The sequence below is a fragment of the Arvicanthis niloticus genome, chromosome 5 (assembly GCF_011762505.2).
Source record: "Arvicanthis niloticus isolate mArvNil1 chromosome 5, mArvNil1.pat.X, whole genome shotgun sequence".
NCBI lineage: Eukaryota > Metazoa > Chordata > Mammalia > Rodentia > Muridae > Arvicanthis > Arvicanthis niloticus.
The window spans coordinates 86,785,558-86,805,296 of record NC_047662.1 but is presented as its reverse complement, the minus strand read 5'-3'; the positions used below and the strand labels follow the sequence as shown (position 1 = coordinate 86,805,296).

The following is a 19,739-nucleotide window of genomic DNA, read 5'->3' as shown; positions in this document are numbered from 1 at the left end:
ATTTGGACTCACAGATGGTTATGGGTTCAGGGAACAAAACCCAATACCAGATCCTCTGCAGGACCAGCCAGTTCACTTAAGCACTGAGCTGGCTCTCAAGTTCCAAAAGTATGTTAAGCTATCTTTCTCGAATTTTACAATAAACTCCCAATCTTACAACAAACTCCCAAAGACCACCAGATGTAGCTTTAGCACTGCGTCTGGAATTTTCCTAGCTAATTGTGAGTTCATTGTTCATAAGATCTTCATTCCAAATAAATACGAGGCATCATTTAGCTGAACTCTCTGCTACTGTGTTGGGCAAGGACCACCTTTCTGTCTTTTTTTTTTTTCCAGGCAGCGTCTTAGCCTCTACAAGTAGAGGCTATATCACTCATATTTACATCAATAGTCCCTTCAAGTCAACTGTCAGTTAACGATAATTTAGGCATTCTCTTGGATGATTCAGCGTCTCCCCACTATGTCTCTTAGCTCTTTCTAAGACTCTAGTCGTGATCATTAACATGCATGTTTCAGCTGACAGTCTCAAGATATCAAAGCATTGATTTATTTTTTTTTTATCATGCTCTTCAACATTGGGGCAGAAAGAGTAATAAGAGATAAGTATAATCGAAGCTTATTATATTTATGTATGGAAATGGCATATTGAAACCTTCTATTTTTATACAACTAACATGTTTGTAGAGCACAAAGAATCACTACAACTTATGAACACAAAGGTAATTGGAGCAGTTCTGTTTAAGATATCTATTCAGTCATTAATGGCGTCAACAAAATAAAAATAAGATTATGTAAAATTTTTATTTAGTTATAAATTATAAACTCATTGCTTGTGTTTACACTTGTTAAAACATGTGATAATATTCATGATTATTAAATAAATTACTAAATAAATAATTAAATGAATATGACTTCCCTGGGCTGGAGGGCACTCTTTAGTCGGTAATGGTCTTTCCTTACAAGCATGAGACCTGAGTGCAATCCCCAGAATACACACATGCAAGGAAAGTTGAACTTGGTAGTGAGTGCTTGTACTCCCACTCTCGGGAGGCAGAGGCAGGCACATCAGTATGGCTTTCTGGTCAAACAGCCATGTATACTTTGTAAGTTCAGAGTGGCACGCAACCACACACAAGCACAAGCACACACTTTCCTGTGTAAATGTTACAGTTGTTTTTAGCAGCAACCGTCATCTCGTGGAAGAATTTTGTACAACTTAGTGGTGCTTTGATTATGGAGCTCAAAGAGATCAGAATAGAACGTAGCTTAATTTTACTATACTAAGCAAGGCTACTCAACTTTTCAAAACAGACATTTCTTCTAACATTTTTTTCTGCTTCCTCATGGACTGGTCATTCATTTAATCCATTAATCAAAGATGTGTATGTATGCATATGTGTGTTTGTATGTGAATATGTGTGTGTTTGTGTATATATGTGTATATATGTGTGTTTGTGTGTATGTATGTGTTTGTTTGCATGTGTATATATGTATGTGTGTGTATGAGTGGGTATATGTGTGTATGAGTATGTGTTTTTGTATATGTGTGTGTGTTTGTGTATATGTGTGTATGAGTGTATGTGTTTGTATATGTGTGTGTATATGTGTACGTTTGTGTGTGTTTGCATGCATGTATATGTATGTGCATGTTGTACATTTGTGTGTGTGTTTGCATACATGGATATGTATGTGCATGTGTTTATGTATATGTGTACATATGTGTGTGTGTGTGTGTGTGTGTATGTGTGTGTAAATCACAAAGGATGCACTGACACCCCCCTCCACTTTGCTCCATGACCTGCAGGCTGTTTGACACCCGATACAGCATCCGGGAGAATGGTCAGCTCCTCACCATCCTGAGCGTGGAAGACAGTGACGATGGCATCTACTGCTGCATAGCCAACAATGGAGTGGGAGGAGCTGTGGAGAGCTGTGGTGCCCTGCAAGTGAAGATGAGTGAGTAGGGAGGAGGAGCATGGTCTATGGTTTTAAAGTTGTCTCCACACAACCTGGAACAGCCATTAATAGAGAGCTTTGACAACCTGACATTCAGCACAAGCTCAAGCACAGAATACCACCTCCAGAGCCAACCTGTCCCAAGTCCCTTCTTCCTGCCAGCATGGCCACTCTAGGGCAAGCCTTAGCTCTCTCCTCCTCCCATTTTTTTTTTCCTTTGGGAAATTCCTTCTGAAATCACTGTGCAATTTTTAAAGATTCATTTTTATTTTGCTTATTTATATGCATAAGTGTGCTGTGTGTGTTTGAGTATCTACGGAGACAAGAAGAGGGCATCCTATCCCTTGCAGCTAGAGTTACAAATTATTATGTGTCACCTGATATGGCTGCTGGGAACCAAACACTGGTCCTCTGGAGAGGCAGAAAGTGCTCTTAACTGCTGAGCCTTCTGTCCAGTTCTTACTGTGCATTCAAAACGCATAGTTCCATTGCAAACATTCCATTTAGATCGCTCATCTTTTGTAGATACTTTAAGTTACTTTATTTGAAGTTGTTTTCCTGAATGACATCCTGCTTAAATGGAGGATGTACGTTTCCCCCACCTTGTTACACAGGCTTAGCTGTAACTGGGAACAAGTCTGCTATCCCTTGATGCCACTTTTAAGCCATTATTCCTGTATTCCTATGCAAACTCTCATGTAGGTTTATGACATTCTGATCATCCTCCTTCCTAATCTCACCAAGCACTTGCTCCTAGACCCTCTTGTACTCATCGGACAGTCTGGTTGCATTCTCAGGATCTTTGCCATCATCCTGAAGGGTTTAATAGCCAGGAGATGTAGTCACTCACAAGCCCTCACCCTGCAAAACTCCCGTGTTATTTATCTGAACTTACTATCAGTCTCCAAATCAAGGGTTGATAGCAGATCTTGCCACACACTGCCAGTGAGCCAGTTACAGACTCACAAGTGCTAGCTAATATGTCACTTTCTGGTTGTGGAGAATTTTGTCCAGCTTCATGGATGTGGGAACTTTCCCACAGTCAAACTTGCCTCTGTGACCTAGGCAGAAACTTGCTGTCCCTTTTCAGGTAAGAATAGCATCATCATCTCCTGGTCTCCTGGCACCTTGTACTGTAGGCTCCTGCTATCAGCCTTGCAACCACGCAAACTGAGTTTTCTCATTACTAATAAGAAGCTAATATATTGTCATCTGAAGGAATTGGGGTTTCCTGAAGCCTCTTTGATTTTAGACCTTTTACCATTGTCTTGTTGGAAAAAAATCAATATGTACATTTTTTTTCCTTCAGAGTATACATAAGGTATTTTCTGAGTCTTTTGAAGGGCTGAAACTCTTCATTTTGCCTTCCTGTTGGGTAGAAATTTTGCTAGATATGTCCAAAGCCTTAGCTCTTCCCTTCAGGTCTCAGGAGAAAATTCTTATTTGATATACCACAACACACTTAGGTTATAGATGAGAATTCTTTTTATTTCTTTATAAGTAAGTCTCAGATTTACCCACTTTAAAATTCTAGCATTTTCTGTTATTTGTAGAGTTCACATTTTATTTTTACAAATCCACCAGAATATGTGTTTATTTTCACATTCTTGTTCTGTTTTAGTCTCTTTTGTATCTAGATACCAAAGGGGTTTTTAAAATAAAAATTCCCCTGTTAATCCTCTTTTCTTTTTTCTGTTATTTTATTTTCAAGTTCAACAAATATCAGATCTCATTTTCTGGAACTCATGGTTTTCCCATATTTTCTACATCTCTTTTATGTTCCCCTTGCTAAGATATTTCTTTAGCTTTTCCTTTAATATCATAATTTTGGATTTCAGTAGAGGTATTCTGTCATATTCAGTATTTTGATCCGAAAAAGGGATGTTTCTAATTCTTTTAAAAACCTTTTATTGATTCTTTGTTAGTTTCACATCTTGTACCCCAGACCCGCTCATCTCCCAGTCCCCTCTTCCCAGATCTTTGCTCTTATGGCCTCCACGTAAAATAAAAATCAGACAAACAAACAAACAAGCAGCAGCAGCAACAACAACAAAACAAACAAAACACAGAAAACATCTCATAGCAGAAGCTGAGTGTCACAGTGTGTCCCACAGCGTGTCCCCTGTCTACACATCTTCACGAGGCATAAGACATCTTTGGTCAGATGAAGCTAGGGTGAAGGAAGGTTTGCTGTCTGCTCTGCCCCTGACTGATTTAAGAACACCACCACCATCAAGGTGTCTCTTACCCACTGCCAGGTGTGGGATGTTTTTGGTTCTCAAGGATCACTTTGTCTCTGATGGCTCTTTTTCATAGTGAGATCTACTTCTTAGATGATAGAGCGTTCCATGATTTGCTAAGGGAATCACCATTGACTTTTTTAGAAAAACACTTTCTTACTTTATTGTTTCATCTACGGTAGGTTGTGGTCTCATCTCAGTTTATGTCTTTTTTGCTTTCCCCTCAGATGTGTACTCTTGTAGTACTTGAGGATTAAGTTAAACTGTCATGTAGAAGCTGATGGGGCAGCGTTGTGATGGCAGAGGCAGATTTCATACTCACCAGGAGGAAGTAGGTGGCATGTGTCCAGAGCAGGCTTTTTATGACACGTGATGGGCAATGAAGGCTTGCGGCTGTGAAGACCAAGGCCATCTTATAAGAAGGGAACCCATTTCAGTAATCCACTGTTCCACTTTTCTTTGGAATATTGTTGTTTTCTTTCAAACACAAATGTTTTTTAGCTTGGTTCTAGATCAAACCCTCTCATTTCTCTCTTCTTTCCCTGTCACCATCCTCACCTTAAGAATGTTTACCTCTTTGTGTGGGTGTACATTAGTGTGGTCATTCCAATGGCTAAATTTCGGAAGATCCATAATCTCCACAGTGGTTCCAGCCACATCCTTCCCCTAGAACCTCTTGAAACCTCCTTAGGTTCAACCATGGCCTTGTGATGGCACAGCAGAATACCAACAGTACTTTGCTTCAACAAGCTAGCCATTCCTGACGTATTCCTTTGACAGGAGGCTCCAGACCTCCGCATAAGTATTCTGACCATCTTAGCTTACTCAGCTAAAATGGAAGCTTACTTTTAACTCAATTTCTCAAAGATTCTCCTTACCTTCAGTGTACAGATCATTAGAAACCAGGAGTTAATTCCTCGATAGAGCAGATAGCTTCTTAAGTCTCCCACATAAAATATTATCTGTGGCTCAGATTCACTGTGAGGATCTTTTTCACAGAAGCCAATGAAAGAAACTAGAACACTTCTTTGACAGTAATAGGAATATCAACTTCTATGACAAGGTTTTGCTAACAGGTATATAACAATACAACTCACAGTTAGGTACCTTGTAAGTACCTAAAATCTAGGTGTTTCCTACAGTAAATATAAAAGAGAACTGTAAATTCTAGCACACAGCAGAGTAGCCAAGGTTTATACTTTCCTATACAATAATTTAACCCTGTCTTGTACATTAGCCACAATGAAAAATCATATTAACTGTAAGGGGGAAATAAATGCCCGGCTTAAGAAAGGCATTTAATCTTTGTAAATATGACTTATAATTGTCACAAAAGGCTCTACATCCCTCCCATATAATCACATGTAAGGAAAAAGAGTGTCTGTATCCCTTACTTGTCTCTCAAAGTGGCCTAAACCACACACGTTTCAGAACTATGCCCTACGAAGACATCTCTTCGTTCTGTATCTACAGAATATGATCACTAGAGGTATACGGCAGTTTGATTACTTTCTGAATGCTTTGAGGCATTTTGAACCTTGTTGTACATGCTAGATTTAATAACTTCCTCTCAAAGCTTCAGAGTAGAGAACAACAAAAGAGCCAACACCACCCATTTCTTCAGAAAAGTAAATCTGAGTATTGGCAGAAGAGGAAACTTCCCTTCATAGAATTTTGATTCTCTAAATGGTATCAGATTTTTTTCTAGTTACTAATGTAAAAGCAGCTTACATGTGCTCTAGAGGAGGCATCACATCTAATAGTCGAAGTAAGGTGGAAACTAGACCTGAAAACAACGAACTTTAGTCTCAACACTTGGGAGCCAGAGGTAGAAGGATCAGCTCAAATTCAAGGCCAGTCTCTTTGATAAAGTGAGTTCTGGGTCATCCAGAGCTATGTAATGAGACCCTGTCTCAGAAAATACAATATAAGCAAGTAAATAAAAAGATGAAAGCCAAAGGGAAAGTAGATTATAACTCAAAATGATATAAGATTAACTTATCAGCAATTTTCAAATGTATCACATCTATTGGTATAATATAATGTTGAGTTATGGACCACATTTATTGGTATAATGTTGAGTTATGGGGACAGTTTATGATGATTGATGTTTTATTAAGTGTCATTTAAAATAAGGAGTATCAAGAAATTTCAGATATCTAGTATGCTTCATAAATGTGAGTCTTGCAAAAGAAAATAGAGGTTTTAACAAATCAGATCTAACCACCTTTTAAGATTGATTTCCATTAGACACATACCAATGACCTGTTTTAGCCTTTGGCAAACTTGAGCATTTAAGATTCCTAAGAAAATCCTTGAAATAAATATCAAGAATTAACCAGAAAGTTAAAATTCCAATTTCAATATAGACACATTGCCTTTTTCATATTTGACTTTCGTTTTCCCCACAGAACCTAAAATAACTCGTCCTCCCATCAATGTAAAAATAATAGAGGGATTGAAGGCAGTTCTACCGTGCACTACGATGGGTAACCCCAAGCCATCCGTGTCCTGGATCAAGGGGGACAATGCTCTCAGGGTAAGTGATGGTGGTGTTAAAATCTCTGTATAAAACATCATTTAAAAAGATTTAGGGTGTGTGTGTGTGTGTGTGTGTGTGTGTGTGTATACATGGACGTGAGTGTCAGGGAGGCCAGAAGAGAGCATCAAATCCCTTGGAATGGAGTTGCAGACAGTGTGAGCCACCCAATGTTGGTGCTAGGAATCACCTCCAGTCCTCTGCAAGAGTAGCAGGCACTCTTAATGGCTGAGCTCCCTTTGCAACCTGCATAAGTCATGTTTTAAATATAATTATCCTGAACTTCTAACTAACTAACTAACTAACTAACTAACTAACTAACTACTAACTATCTACATAGTCACAAGCTTCTAGTATATGCTTTCTGTATATGCAGTAGGCAGGCTTATCTTCTTCTATTCCTAACGGTGCACACTCACTCTACAGCATTCTAGTGAGGACTGACTTGGAAACAGAAGAGATAGAAATCAGCAACACTAGAGATGAAACTGGTGCAGAGCCCAAACTAAGAAAGGCTTGCTTTTCTAGATCAGTTGAATCACTTATCATCATCATCATCATCATCATCATCATCATCATCATCGTCGTCGTCGTCGTCATCGTCATCATCATCACTGATTGCTTGAGACCTTAGGGATAACAAAGCTGATCTAACACCCAAGTCTTAGAACTGACAGTTTCTGGGAGGAAAGAAATGAGGATTGGAAGGAAGAAAGTGAGAGAAAATAGGTGAAAGATTAGAGCACGGAGACTTGGAATGACAGAGACAAATGAGCCTTGGTAACAGAGAAGTTAGATTAAAGCTCTATTATTTGTGCTGGAGAGATGGTTTCATGGGTCAGAGTGCTGGCTTGCATGAGGACCTGAGCTCATATGCATCCACATACATGTGAGCCTGTAACCCCAGTGCTGTGGGAGGAGGAGACAGAAAGATCGCAGGGCTTGCTGGCCACCAGCCTGACTCCAAGCTCAGCGAAGGTCTCAAAGGAACAAAGTAGAGAGTAGAAGATCATGACATCAGATGCCTTCTTCTTGCCACATATGTGCACATGGATGCACACACATGTACACCTGCACAGACATGTAGATATGCTACAATCATGCCCACACATACATTCATACACACATACACATTTACAAAAAATTAACTATTCAATGGGTTAACTTGTATGCTCTTGTGTGTCGTCTCCTTGTTTACTACTAAATTATTATTATACATTATGTGTCCTCTCCTTGGTTACTAATAAATTGTTATTATACACTATGTATCGTCTCCTTGGTTACTAATAATTTGTTATTATACATTATGATCATGTCCACAGCTTTATCTCACTGAGAATGAGATGACAGACTATTGTTATCATACCAGGTCCAACACAGTCCATGGGAAGTAATATATAGTTGTCAAGACATGTCAAATAACTGAAACAAACTATGAATTTGGTGAGCTTTGTGAACTTTAATCACAATATGCGCACCACCTGGCTTTCTTTTGGATATAAGTCTTGGTGCATTTTCTACAATAAAAGTTAAAAATGGCTGACTTTGGAAGTTAACAATAAATTTAAAAAGAGAAAATAAATGTCCCATTTGAACTCCAAAGAATAATTTTGAAATTCTCAAAGATACGCACTCTCCTGAGGATGTCTTAAGGGTACATTGTAAATCATGGTGACTGAAAGCAGTGTTTTAAACTTTTGCTTTGCTTTGTGTTTTATTCTGGGGGCTGGTGTGTATGCTAAGCACATTTTCTACCTCTGAGCTACACCTTCAGCCCCAAAGTGCAATGCTTTTAAACAGATGCAAGCAATCATGATCACCGTTGTGTTCTAATGTGATGAAGAGAAAAATAAAGAATAGATGCAATCTTAGGAGATTATTGAGATGGTTAACTTGGACCATCTTTCATGGTCTCAGTAGTATATGTTCATATGCATAGGTAGAGAAGGGGCTGACATGTAGGTGTTAACGGTAATGATAAATCGTTGAAATAAGGCAAGTATGTCTGTGACTAAGGCTGTTTTCAAATTCATGTCCCTGTTTTTGGCAGGAGAATTCCAGAATTGCAGTTCTTGAATCTGGGAGTTTAAGGATCCATAATGTGCAAAAGGAAGATGCAGGACAATACCGATGTGTGGCAAAAAACAGCCTGGGCACAGCTTATTCCAAACTGGTGAAGCTGGAAGTAGAGGGTAAGAGGCAGCACGCACCTATCACTCTCTGCTGGGAAGGCTGTACTTTGGATAGAGAAAGATGTGATGTAGGAAGTTGTAGTTCACCAGCTCTAAGGGCAAGGCTTTGAAAACAGAGAAATCAAAAGACATTTCCGTAGCATAAGTGATCATATCCTATCTATTGCCCCAGCTGCTGCTAAGTTTGACCATTGCAGCAAACAAAATTCACGATGATGCTGAAACCATGACACCATTTTAGTGTGTCTTTCTGGCTCAGACAGTTCTCATTATAAGATTGGATGCAAATAAGTTTATCTTTTAATGCATTTAGATTGACTTCAAAACATAGGAAGATAGAAAAAAATGAATCCTCTTCAAATCATGGCGTCACAAAAGATGCGAATAAGTCAATGAAACAAATATATAAGCATGGTCCTGACTCTGTGAATTATGTAGCAATTAACGTTTTGGGCATGGTAATAGTTTGTCCAAATATTTTTCTTTAATGAGGTCATTCAATAAATTGCTGGGAAAGATCTTCATTGAGAAATCAGAATCCAAAACTGTTTTAGTGTTCTATTTCCTTGTTTGTCTGCTTCTTTACCTAATTTTTTTTTTTATCACATTTGCTTTAAAAGTAGGAACTAGGATCCAGAGAGGGGCCTAGAGAGAAACTGAGAGGAGTAGAGATAGAGGAAACAGTAATCAGGATATATTATGTGAGAAAAAAAATCTACATTCAATAAATGGGGGAGGGGAACTGCCATCATTCCTGTGTGGGCAAGTTGACTTGGCCATGAAATTCTTCTCTACACTTCCTGTTCTGAGCTACAGATCCAACAGCTCTGACTTTACTTCCTCTGTAAAATCAAGTTGAAAGAATCAACTAGCTACTAATTCTATTCAGCAGTCTGGCCTGGAATGTACTTTACAGATGATGGCTACATATTCTTCTGCTTTTATTTTCTGTTTTTGTCTCATTAAATGTTGGACTAGACATAACACAGAAACAGCCATTAAAACAAGGAAGATATGGAGGGATCCCAGATCTTTGTGCCATCTCATTCTGCTTTAGGCAAAATCTGTTCTTTCTTGCATTTCCCCTTCATTATACTCAGGATTTTATTAGTTATTTTTATTTCCTGAATAGACATAAGTCCTTTCTTTCACAGATTTAATGACCTTTTCCATATTTGTATCTAGTTGAGGCAACATTTTTATGGTGTTATTACACCAACTAATAAAATTTTCATTAGAAAATGGTAAACAATGCATATATATAATATATAGTATATCTTAGATAAGAACATTATTATATACATACAATATATCTTAGCATAATTCACAATATAGTTGGTACAATTTAACATCTTCTAATTTGTCAATTCTATTTTAAGATTAGAATACAGGCTGGGGAGATGGTGCAGTGATTAAAAGCACTGGTTATTCTTCCAAAACAACTAGGTTCAATTCCTAGCACATGGCAGCTCATAACTGTAACTCAAGTTCCAGGGGGTCCAAAACCCTCACATAGGCATACATGCAGGTAAAACACTAATGCAGATGAAATAAAAATAAATCAGTTATTAAAGATCAGAATACAATTGACATTTTCCCAATGAAAACTAAATACATATGAAACTACATTCCAAAACCTACTCAGACACACTGAATACCTGCTTGCCTGGTTTCAAGATTGCCTTGAAGCTTTGTAGAATGATATAGAATGATGTTATCCAATTGTATAAAATTCCACAAAATATTTCCTTATCAACCTATCAAACTCAAATTTTCTGTTTTTCCTGCTATTAAAACAAGTTGCTTCAAATTGGTTTAGAGAAAGTTATTGCCAGTAGTAATCTGCCGGAGCCTGGTTACACAGTCTGCTCTTGCCAATTAATTGTGAATTAATAAAATGAGATACCACTTCCTTCTTCCTAACAGTGAAATGATCATCCTTGTTGCCTTGACCGTTAACATATGCTGGAGGTTTTATTAAAATTTGCTATGGCGAAGAGCTGATGCTAACACTTGCAATTTCCCTAACAGTTGGTAAGAAACTTATTTAGTGCCGGTGTCTATTCTACATTCTCTACCTTTGATCAAAATAACCAAAATATGCAGCATACTGTTGCTAGACCATATAATTATGTGTGATATCTATCAAAATTTTTATTGCCATCAAGTCTATGATGATCAAGCAAAGGCATGGCAGCAGGAACAGCTGAGAACTCATGTCTTGATTCACAAGCACAAGGCAGAGAAGACACACTGGCAATGAAACTTCAAAGCTCAAACACCAGTGAGACACCTCCTCTAACAAGGCCACACATCTTAATCCTTCCCAAACAGTTCCATCAACTGGGGACCATGTACTCAAATGTATGAGCCTCTGGGGGATATTCTCATTGAAACCACCATACTACCCTCTGTCTTCTGTCAAAAGATAGCATATGTGACATACAGAGTTCCTTATGAAACCCAACATGATAAAATGACTGCATGTGTGTCATCCAAATTTGATAGGATGGCTAGAATGTTGACCTGATGCTGAACGCTTTGGGTGGACAGCCATGTGTACTTGCCAATCAGAGTGCTTGAAATAGGAGTGTCGTATACTGTGCCATTTTAGGGAATTATGGGACAATGAGGGTGGCTCATTTACACGGGGTCATACAGGTGGCAGTATCTAAGGAATTGAGACGTATCAAATGATGTTTCTTCAATTAAAGAACAGGACAGTTCTCCATGACATTGTCTAGAGTAGCATCAAGATGGAAGTGAGAGAAGAAGAAATCAGGATCCTGTAAAGACAGAAAAATAGTGTGTATGGGTGTGTAAGAGTGTGTGTGTGTCTCTCTCTCTGTGCCTGTGTGTTTGAGTGTGTGTGAGTGTGTGTCTCTGTGTGTGTATGAGTGTGTGTGTGTCTGTGAGTGTGTATGTCAGTGTGTGTCTCTGTATGTGTCTTTGTGAGTGCATGTGAGTGCGCGTGTGTGTGCGTGTGCGTGTGCGTGTGTGTGCGTGTGCGTGTGTGTGTAGGGGTTCACAAGTTTTTCAATGAACTTGGCAAAAAAAAAAAAAGGTGAAATCAAATAGGGAGCAGTTAGAAATACTGACCATGTTAGAAGATCACAAAAAGTGAAATTTAACCACAGAGAGGAGAGGAACACAGTCAAAGGAATGAGGTGCTTTGGAACACACAAGGGTTGCATCAAGGGTTCAGGTTGAACTACAAACTTTATACAGAGGGAGACCACATGTCCTGCTTTTCCCAGGACAGTTCTATTCCACACCTGTTGCTGTGGAATAATTATGAATAGAGCCCTGCTTTCACTAAGTGTCCAGGTTTCCATGGTACATCAGACAGCTGCTCTCTAGGGACAGCGGGTTTTCTTCCTTGGGGCAAAAGGGAAATGGGGACATTTCCTGATATGAATCAGTTTATAAATGAGGCATATTAGATTTAAGAAGGCTGTCCTTGTGGTCTCTGTTTCTTTTAGGAAGTAGATGGTAGGTTATCCTCTGTAAGGAGGGAACGGCAGGGATGGGGGTAGGCAGGGTAAGGAGAGTGGAAAGATTTTAAAATAGCCATGGGATGGGAATGATGACTCAGAAGGAAACATGGGATTGTGGAGCAACCTTAAGGCTTCAGCAGAGCACAGGATCGTGAATATGGAAGGAGAGGCCTCCTGTATGTGGAGGAATCACACTGTCCTCAGCTTTCTGAATTTTGATCTATTCTACAGATACACGTTTAGAAAAAGAATGTTTATGTTATGTTTAAAGGAAAGACACGACTATTGGAATCTTGCCAGAAAGGAAAATAGGGCAAAAGAGAATACTCCCTGAGAGAGTAAAGCAATGAATCCCAGACTCTTTATGCATGAAATTCATGTAGCTTAGTATCCAAACACTGAATCTGAAAGGGTTGAAGCCTGGGTTTAAATCTTATAGCACCAGCAATAGGACAAACATGATAATATGAAACCTTCCTACTGCAAAGGCTAAGAAATTCAGGATGAACTACACAACTCACAGGGATAAAATGTGTAAATCTAGATACCAGAAATGATCAGACATGAACAACTTTGTCAGTAAGCTCCCAAGTATGTTCCCTACTGCTCTGAAGCAATGGGTGATGTCCCCATTTCCGTTCCCCAGTTTTAAGATCCATAATGATGAGGGGACAAGGTTTTGGACTCCATGAGAAGTAAAGGAAAGCACTGAGACCCTTGCTTAGGGCCGAGAAGCATAGTGATGGCAAAATTCATAAGCCCACACACATAGGCACAGTTACACACACACACAGATGCATATGCAGACAGAGGCACACACACATACATACACAGGCACACATACAAAGACATGGGCACACACACATGCCCAGAAACACACACACAGGCACAGACACACACATACAGATGCAGAGAAAGACATAGGCAGACACACACATAGACATACAGATGCAGACAGGGGCACACACACACACAGGCACACACATGTAAAAACTTTTCTGTCTTTACCTGAATTCCAATTATAAGAGAATAAAAAAAATCTTCTTAGAAACACATATTCAACACTTAGAACACAGAGATATGATATTAAATTGATACAACTGGGGATCACTGGTAAGAGAAATTAACATAGAGTCAGTTCTAAGTGAAAAATTTAACAAGGGAGAAAGAATACACAAAATGAAAGTGCCTTACTCAGGGGACACAGCATTTTGACAGATAAAAATATAGGAAGGAAGAGTTCACACCATGAATAGTAGCTGCCTAGGAAGGAACGCTCCTGAGTTTGTGTCAACACAATATGCAAAGGAATCCAGTCAGCAGAATAGCATAGTAGGAAACTCAAATAAACATGCTCAGAGCAGATAAAGACACAAAAGGAGAAATAGAAACAAAATGTATATTTCCCGTCTAACAGTCCAGCCTAGGACAGGGGCTCCTAAGGCCCCACCTCCACTGCATAGCTATTGGCTGTCTATGGCTGTTGGAGAGAGACAGACACTTCCATTTTGGGGAATGGTCATGTCTCCGTGGATGGCCCCACACCTATGCAAATAAAGGCATCTCTGATTGAACTCTTTGTGAGATTAAAAAATAAATAAATAAATAAATAAATAAATAAATAAATAAGAAGTTGTGAAATTAGGAGTAGGGATGGATATGAGCAAGGTGTATTGTATACATGTGTGAAATTCTCAAAGGATAAATTAAAATGTATTTTAGGAAGATGGAAGGCAATTTTGAAAAAAATAGTCTTAATAAATGAAAATATATAATGGATGAAACTGAAACCTGGTGGATGTGTAGTGATCTAGTGGAGACAGAGAGGTCATTTACTCATTAAAGAGACCACTTTAGAATTCAGATACCAGCGCAGCTGCACTGAAAAAGGTGGAAAAGATGAAATGAGTTCAGACACAATGAAAAATACACTATCAGAAAAATCTAAAAAATAAATAAATAAAACAAGAAGAATCCGAACTCAAGAACATGACCAAGAATGACCTCCAGAACATGTACCAGGAGTGATGGAAGACTTAAGCCCCTAAGTAGGCCACATAAACAAACAAACAAAAAACAAGCAATAACAACAACAAAAATCAAGTTCTAGTCAGTCAACAGGGTTAACTTTATCAAGATACATCATAACAAGACACATCATAAAACAAGACACATCATAAAACAAGAGTTAGATGTTATCAAAATGTTGAAGAAAAGACAGCTTACAGACATACAAAGACTAACACACTGAATGGGCAAGCAACTACTTTCAACTTACCTAATAATTTGGGATAGTTTAGTGGTGGTCTTTTAGTGGGAAAAACCCTTTAAAATGTATATAGATTCATCTCAATAATTTATATTCTAGCATTTCCTAAGTAAAAACTTATGTAAGTAAATATTTGAGATTAGTTGTTATAAAGATGCATACAATAGCAGCAAATTAAAGAGTTACAATGTATATCAATAAAAAAGGTGACGCTGATAAAGCTCTACCCAGTCATAAAACAAAAGTGAAACAGATCTGTACATGTAAGAGTATCCCTCATATCTCTTCTGAGCCTCGTTTTCTCCATCTCTAAAATACAAAGAAGACCACCACCCACATCTTAGGTTGCCATGAGCATTGGTTAACACGGGCACATAGCAAAATACACACAATTATTTTTAGGCTTTATTATTTTTCTTCTTTAATAAGTCCTTCCACAAGGATTAACATGTGCTTGAAAAATATCAATTAACTGCCTATATAGTATGTCCGTAAGTGTAAAAGTAAGTTAAACACCATCTCATATTGTAAGATACATATTTGAGTAAATGTGAATCAAAGTGAAGAGCCCACATCTCTGTTTACAGAATTATGTGAGAAGTTACTTTGATTATTCTAATTTAAATAGCTATATACATTTTGAAGTACCTTTGTAAAGATACTTTTGTAATTATGAAGTTAGGACAACATGTCCATGCTTTGGGAAATTATATATATTGTACTGCTCTGATATGACATCATGAACCTTCCCGTTCATCCGCATGATGTTTTATGCTTTTCTAGAACAAACTCCAGGATGGGGAAAGTTTAGTCAAAAGCCCTTGGTTTAGCCTACAGGTTGACTAGGTCCTCACAGTACTTGCTTCAGTTGGAGCATATTGGAGGTGTGGACCTTGGTGAGTAGAGTATAAAATTCTGCTCTTCCCTCCAGGAAGAAAATCAATCTCTAAAGATATCCTGCAGGAGATCTGCAGAGAAAGTAAACAGAACTTCCGAGGTAGTGCAGGTGAAGGGGGTCACAGGATGGGCACATGCATGGGCTCTCTGTGCACTTAGCTCATTGACTTTCTGACAAGCAGAAACATGAAGTTTCTGTTAGGATTCTCCAGTGGCCTGGAGCCTCCAGCATAGGCACCGAGTTTGGGTTCTGATTTTCTATGAATGCATTCCAGCTCCACTGGCTACTGAGTTACAGAAAATGGAAAATACAAAGCAAATGTAAGTTCCCATAGAAAAGTAGAGTGCTTTCTTAGGTGAGACCGACAGAAGTACACTGATGACACCTTGACAGGGAGTCTATGCTGTTTGTTGAGTTCCAGAGTCATGTGGAATGCAGAAAAGGGCTGTCAGTCTCGTGACTGTGCCCACCCTCCTAAAGAAGAATAACTCTTCTCTCTGGGCCATCTGGGACCGTGGGTACACCCAGGGAAATCTGCTTGACCTATTACATAAAGCCTACGATGCTCGTTTTTAGTATTTTACTGTATCTGGGTCAAACCACAGACGCATCGTTTTCCTTGGCTGCATACTTCAGAGTTGCTGGAATCGACCTTATGGGAAGGAAGTTAAACCTGGGCTGTGGCTTTCAGCCCTTAGCTGCAGTCATTACTTAACTATCTCCCCATATGAGAATTGATATGCAGCTATCAAAAAGACATATGCTAACCGTACTAGCTTATAAGGCTGCCTCCTTTTGGACTAGAAATGATTTTTTTTGCTTGTCATCGCTAATTTTAATGAAGTCCCATAGAGGCAAGAATCCTATTTTCCCCAGTAAAATGATTCCATGTAATGTTTTTCTCCTCAAAATTTGTTATCCATATATTATTTTTGTTAAGTTAAAATCAGAGACACGGTGACTTTCCAGTGCTATATAGTAGGACATTTTTTTCCTTTGGAGAAAATCCTGCCTATGTTTCTAATCAGCTCTACATTTAACTTGGATATGGTTCATAGCCAAAGAGTGAGCCAAAGTGTTTCCTTGTGTGTCTGAAAGTTCTTCTCCTGGCCAGAGGCAAATACTCAGTGGCTTGGGGAGATGAGAACAGAAAGTGCTGATATGAATGGTAAGGCTGCTTAAAAGTCATATAATCTCCGAGGACAATGATGCAGTGCAAGATTGAATTTCAGCTCCTATTCTCATTTTAAAACATCTTTTTTTTTTTTATGAGTTCATCTATGTGCTTAAGTACATGTGTGCACATTGCAGGTCAGGATGGATTGAAGAAGAGGGTATCAAAGCCTCAGAGCTGGAATTACAGTCAGTTGAGAGGCACCTGTCCTGGGTACTAGAAACTGAACCCAGGTCCCCTGCAGGGTCCCCAAGTGGTCTTCTCCTCTGAGCCATCTCTCCAGCCTCTTTTTTCCTATTCTTAACCAGTGGTATAATTCTATTTTAAATATATGTATATATTTAACCAAAAGTAATTAATCCTATAGAACTGAAATGGTTTTGGTATGATTATGTATATTTTTTTCTGGTTTTGTGTGTGGTATGTGTTCATATGGGTCTTTGATATAAGATTTTTCACTACTGGGAAAAATCCAATGCACACTTTTTTGTTTCTGTTTGTTTTTTTTTTTCTTCCCTCAAGTTTTTGACTTAACCATGGGTAACAGGATTTATTTATATGGCCCTAAATATAGGAACATAAATCTTACTGTATCATATAAACATTGAATTCACATGAGTCCTATTAGATGAAGAAACCAAAATGAGTGGAGAGTTGTCAAGAACCAAATTAAACTAGATGGATGTTAGAATGTACCAAGTCCCCCAGCGATTCCATTATCTATTACTACCTGGCTCGCTGCTGGCATCTTAAGCTGTGGAGAAACAAAGGTTGGACAGGAAGGAAGCCAGAGCTACCTGAGTATTCCAAGACCTCATGGTGTATCTTGATAGCTATACAAAAGGGGCCGATGCAAGCCAGAGAAGAAGGAAGCAGCAGGGATGTGTGCAGTCCTTCTAGGTAGACACTACTGTATGCTTCTCTAATGTTTGTGCATCTCCTGTTTCCACGAGGCTAGGCTTTGAAAAACAGCATCTTATCTCAACATGAACAGGAATGTTGGCAGCTAGGAAGGAAAGCAAGCAGTGTGGAAATTTTAAGTGGCTTCAGGACATGAACCTCTCTTGCTAGTCAGGGCACCAGAGGTCCGTTGATAGTTTTCCTGTAGTCTAAATGGCTGTACTTGCATACCCTTAGAGCTGGCCAAGTCTATTTAGAAACTTGTCTCCTCAAGATCTTTTGCAAACAACAAATTAAATCATCCTAAGTTAAGCAACAATGTCTTTCTGTCTGTCTATCTACCTACCTATCTATCTACCTATTTCTATTTATCATTCATTTCTCTCTCTGTCTCTGTCTCTGTCTCTCTCTGTCTCTGTCTCTCTCTGTCTCTCTCTGTCTCTGTCTCTGTCTCTCTCTCTCTCTCTCCCTCCCTCCCTCTCTCCCTCCCTACCTCTATCTATCTATCTATCTATCTATCTATCTATCATCTGGCTATCTACCTATGTCATCTATCAGGCCATCAATCTCTTGATCATCATGTTTCTGAAGCTGATATTAAATAAATGTACATATAATAAATAGCACTGTTTTTACAATGTTAGACTTCTGCCTACCCCCTCAGTTGGACCTTTTTCTTGTTGCACCTATAAGAGTGGAAGCAATTGTATAATGTTTATACCACATTTGATTTGCTTTTTCCTTTGTTTATGCTACAGCTCTTAATATGACAAATGCCACAGAGAGAGGTATTTAACCCCATGTGTGCTGTGTCTCAGTGATTGCAGTTTTAATAGCTGTGCAGTGGTCCTGTTCCAGGCATCAGCTCTTCTTTGATGCCACTAACAGGTTTGGTTTGCTGTCATGAGAACATGCATTTTAAAATCAATCAAAAAAAAAAAAAAAAAAAAAAAAAAAAAACCCACAAGCCTCTGATACCCCTAGGGGCTATCTTTGGCAGAATTAAATCTGCATGATTTGATAGGTGCATGCTCCAGAAGAGTTTGACCTACTGATTTGGACATTACACTGTGGTTGTCAAAAGTTCTATAAGACCTTTGAGAAGAATGTTTCAATGGTCCTTTCCTCGTAGACTTGTCCCTAAGGACTCCAAGGAAAAGAAGGTACATTAACAATTACAGTACTGAACCAATAGCCATGAAAGTCAGAGTACAGTTAGGCCCTTTCAATCTGAACTGCTGAAGGAAATGGGTTTGAAAACAAGTAAATGATTTTGTGCAGTGTTTATGTATTTATTAATTATTCAAAATGAAAAATAATAGTGAACAGAAATTGATAGAGTTTAGTTAGAGACTAAACTTTAACTTAGTTTTCTATGTATTAAAATGAGACTCACAGATTCAAATACACATTCACAGCCTAGGACACTTTAATAAAATAGTATACTCAACAAAGATGGCAGATCAATGTTCTAAGTGCTAAGTGATAGAAAAAGTTACTTTGTCTTTTTGGGGCTTAAATTTGAATTATAAATTGAAAATGTATATATTTGGATGCAAAGAAACGATGGGAAGTCTTTTAAATTCTATGATAAACAGGAGTTCCAATAATTTTACCTTCAGTTATTTTCCTTAGATATCAAGTATGTAGTTTTGAGATTAGAATTAGTTTATTGCCTTCATGACTGATAGTCTATGGCAACTGTGATTTTTGGAGAGAACAGATTGTTCTGGCTAGTAACACAGGCTCCAGATCGTCATAGAAACTGAACAGGCTTCAGAGTCTTGGGTAAACTTTCTGAGTTTAAAGCCCAGGCTCTCCACTTGCTGCTTCAGAGCTTACCTTAAAAATTTTTCTCCTACTGCTTCAGTTGTTCAACTGGTAGAATAAGTTATCTACCTTACAAATTACAGAAGTATAGATTAGGATGACACTCATAAGAACAGTTGCTGTGAACACATCAGACAGACAATGTCTTTAATGTGACTTTCAGGGTTAATGGAATCTTTTATGCAAGTAGAAACAATGTAAGAATTTGAGAAGACAGTTAAAAGTCCACAGTTGCCATGTATCA

General features: G+C 38.4%; 1 protein-coding gene across 4 annotated transcripts in view; it reads left to right on the top strand.

The window, feature by feature from the left end:
* Nucleotides 1–19,739, top strand: part of Musk (muscle associated receptor tyrosine kinase) — a 100,501-nt gene that overhangs the window by 9,828 nt on the left and 70,934 nt on the right. For all 4 annotated transcript variants that reach the window (XM_034502683.2, XM_076934913.1, XM_034502685.2 and 1 more), the window contains exons 3-5: nt 1,805–1,956; nt 6,608–6,735; nt 8,786–8,927. In XM_034502683.2, the coding sequence (XP_034358574.1) occupies nt 1,805–1,956; nt 6,608–6,735; nt 8,786–8,927 (422 nt within the window). The remainder of the gene's footprint in view (nt 1–1,804; nt 1,957–6,607; nt 6,736–8,785; nt 8,928–19,739) is intronic.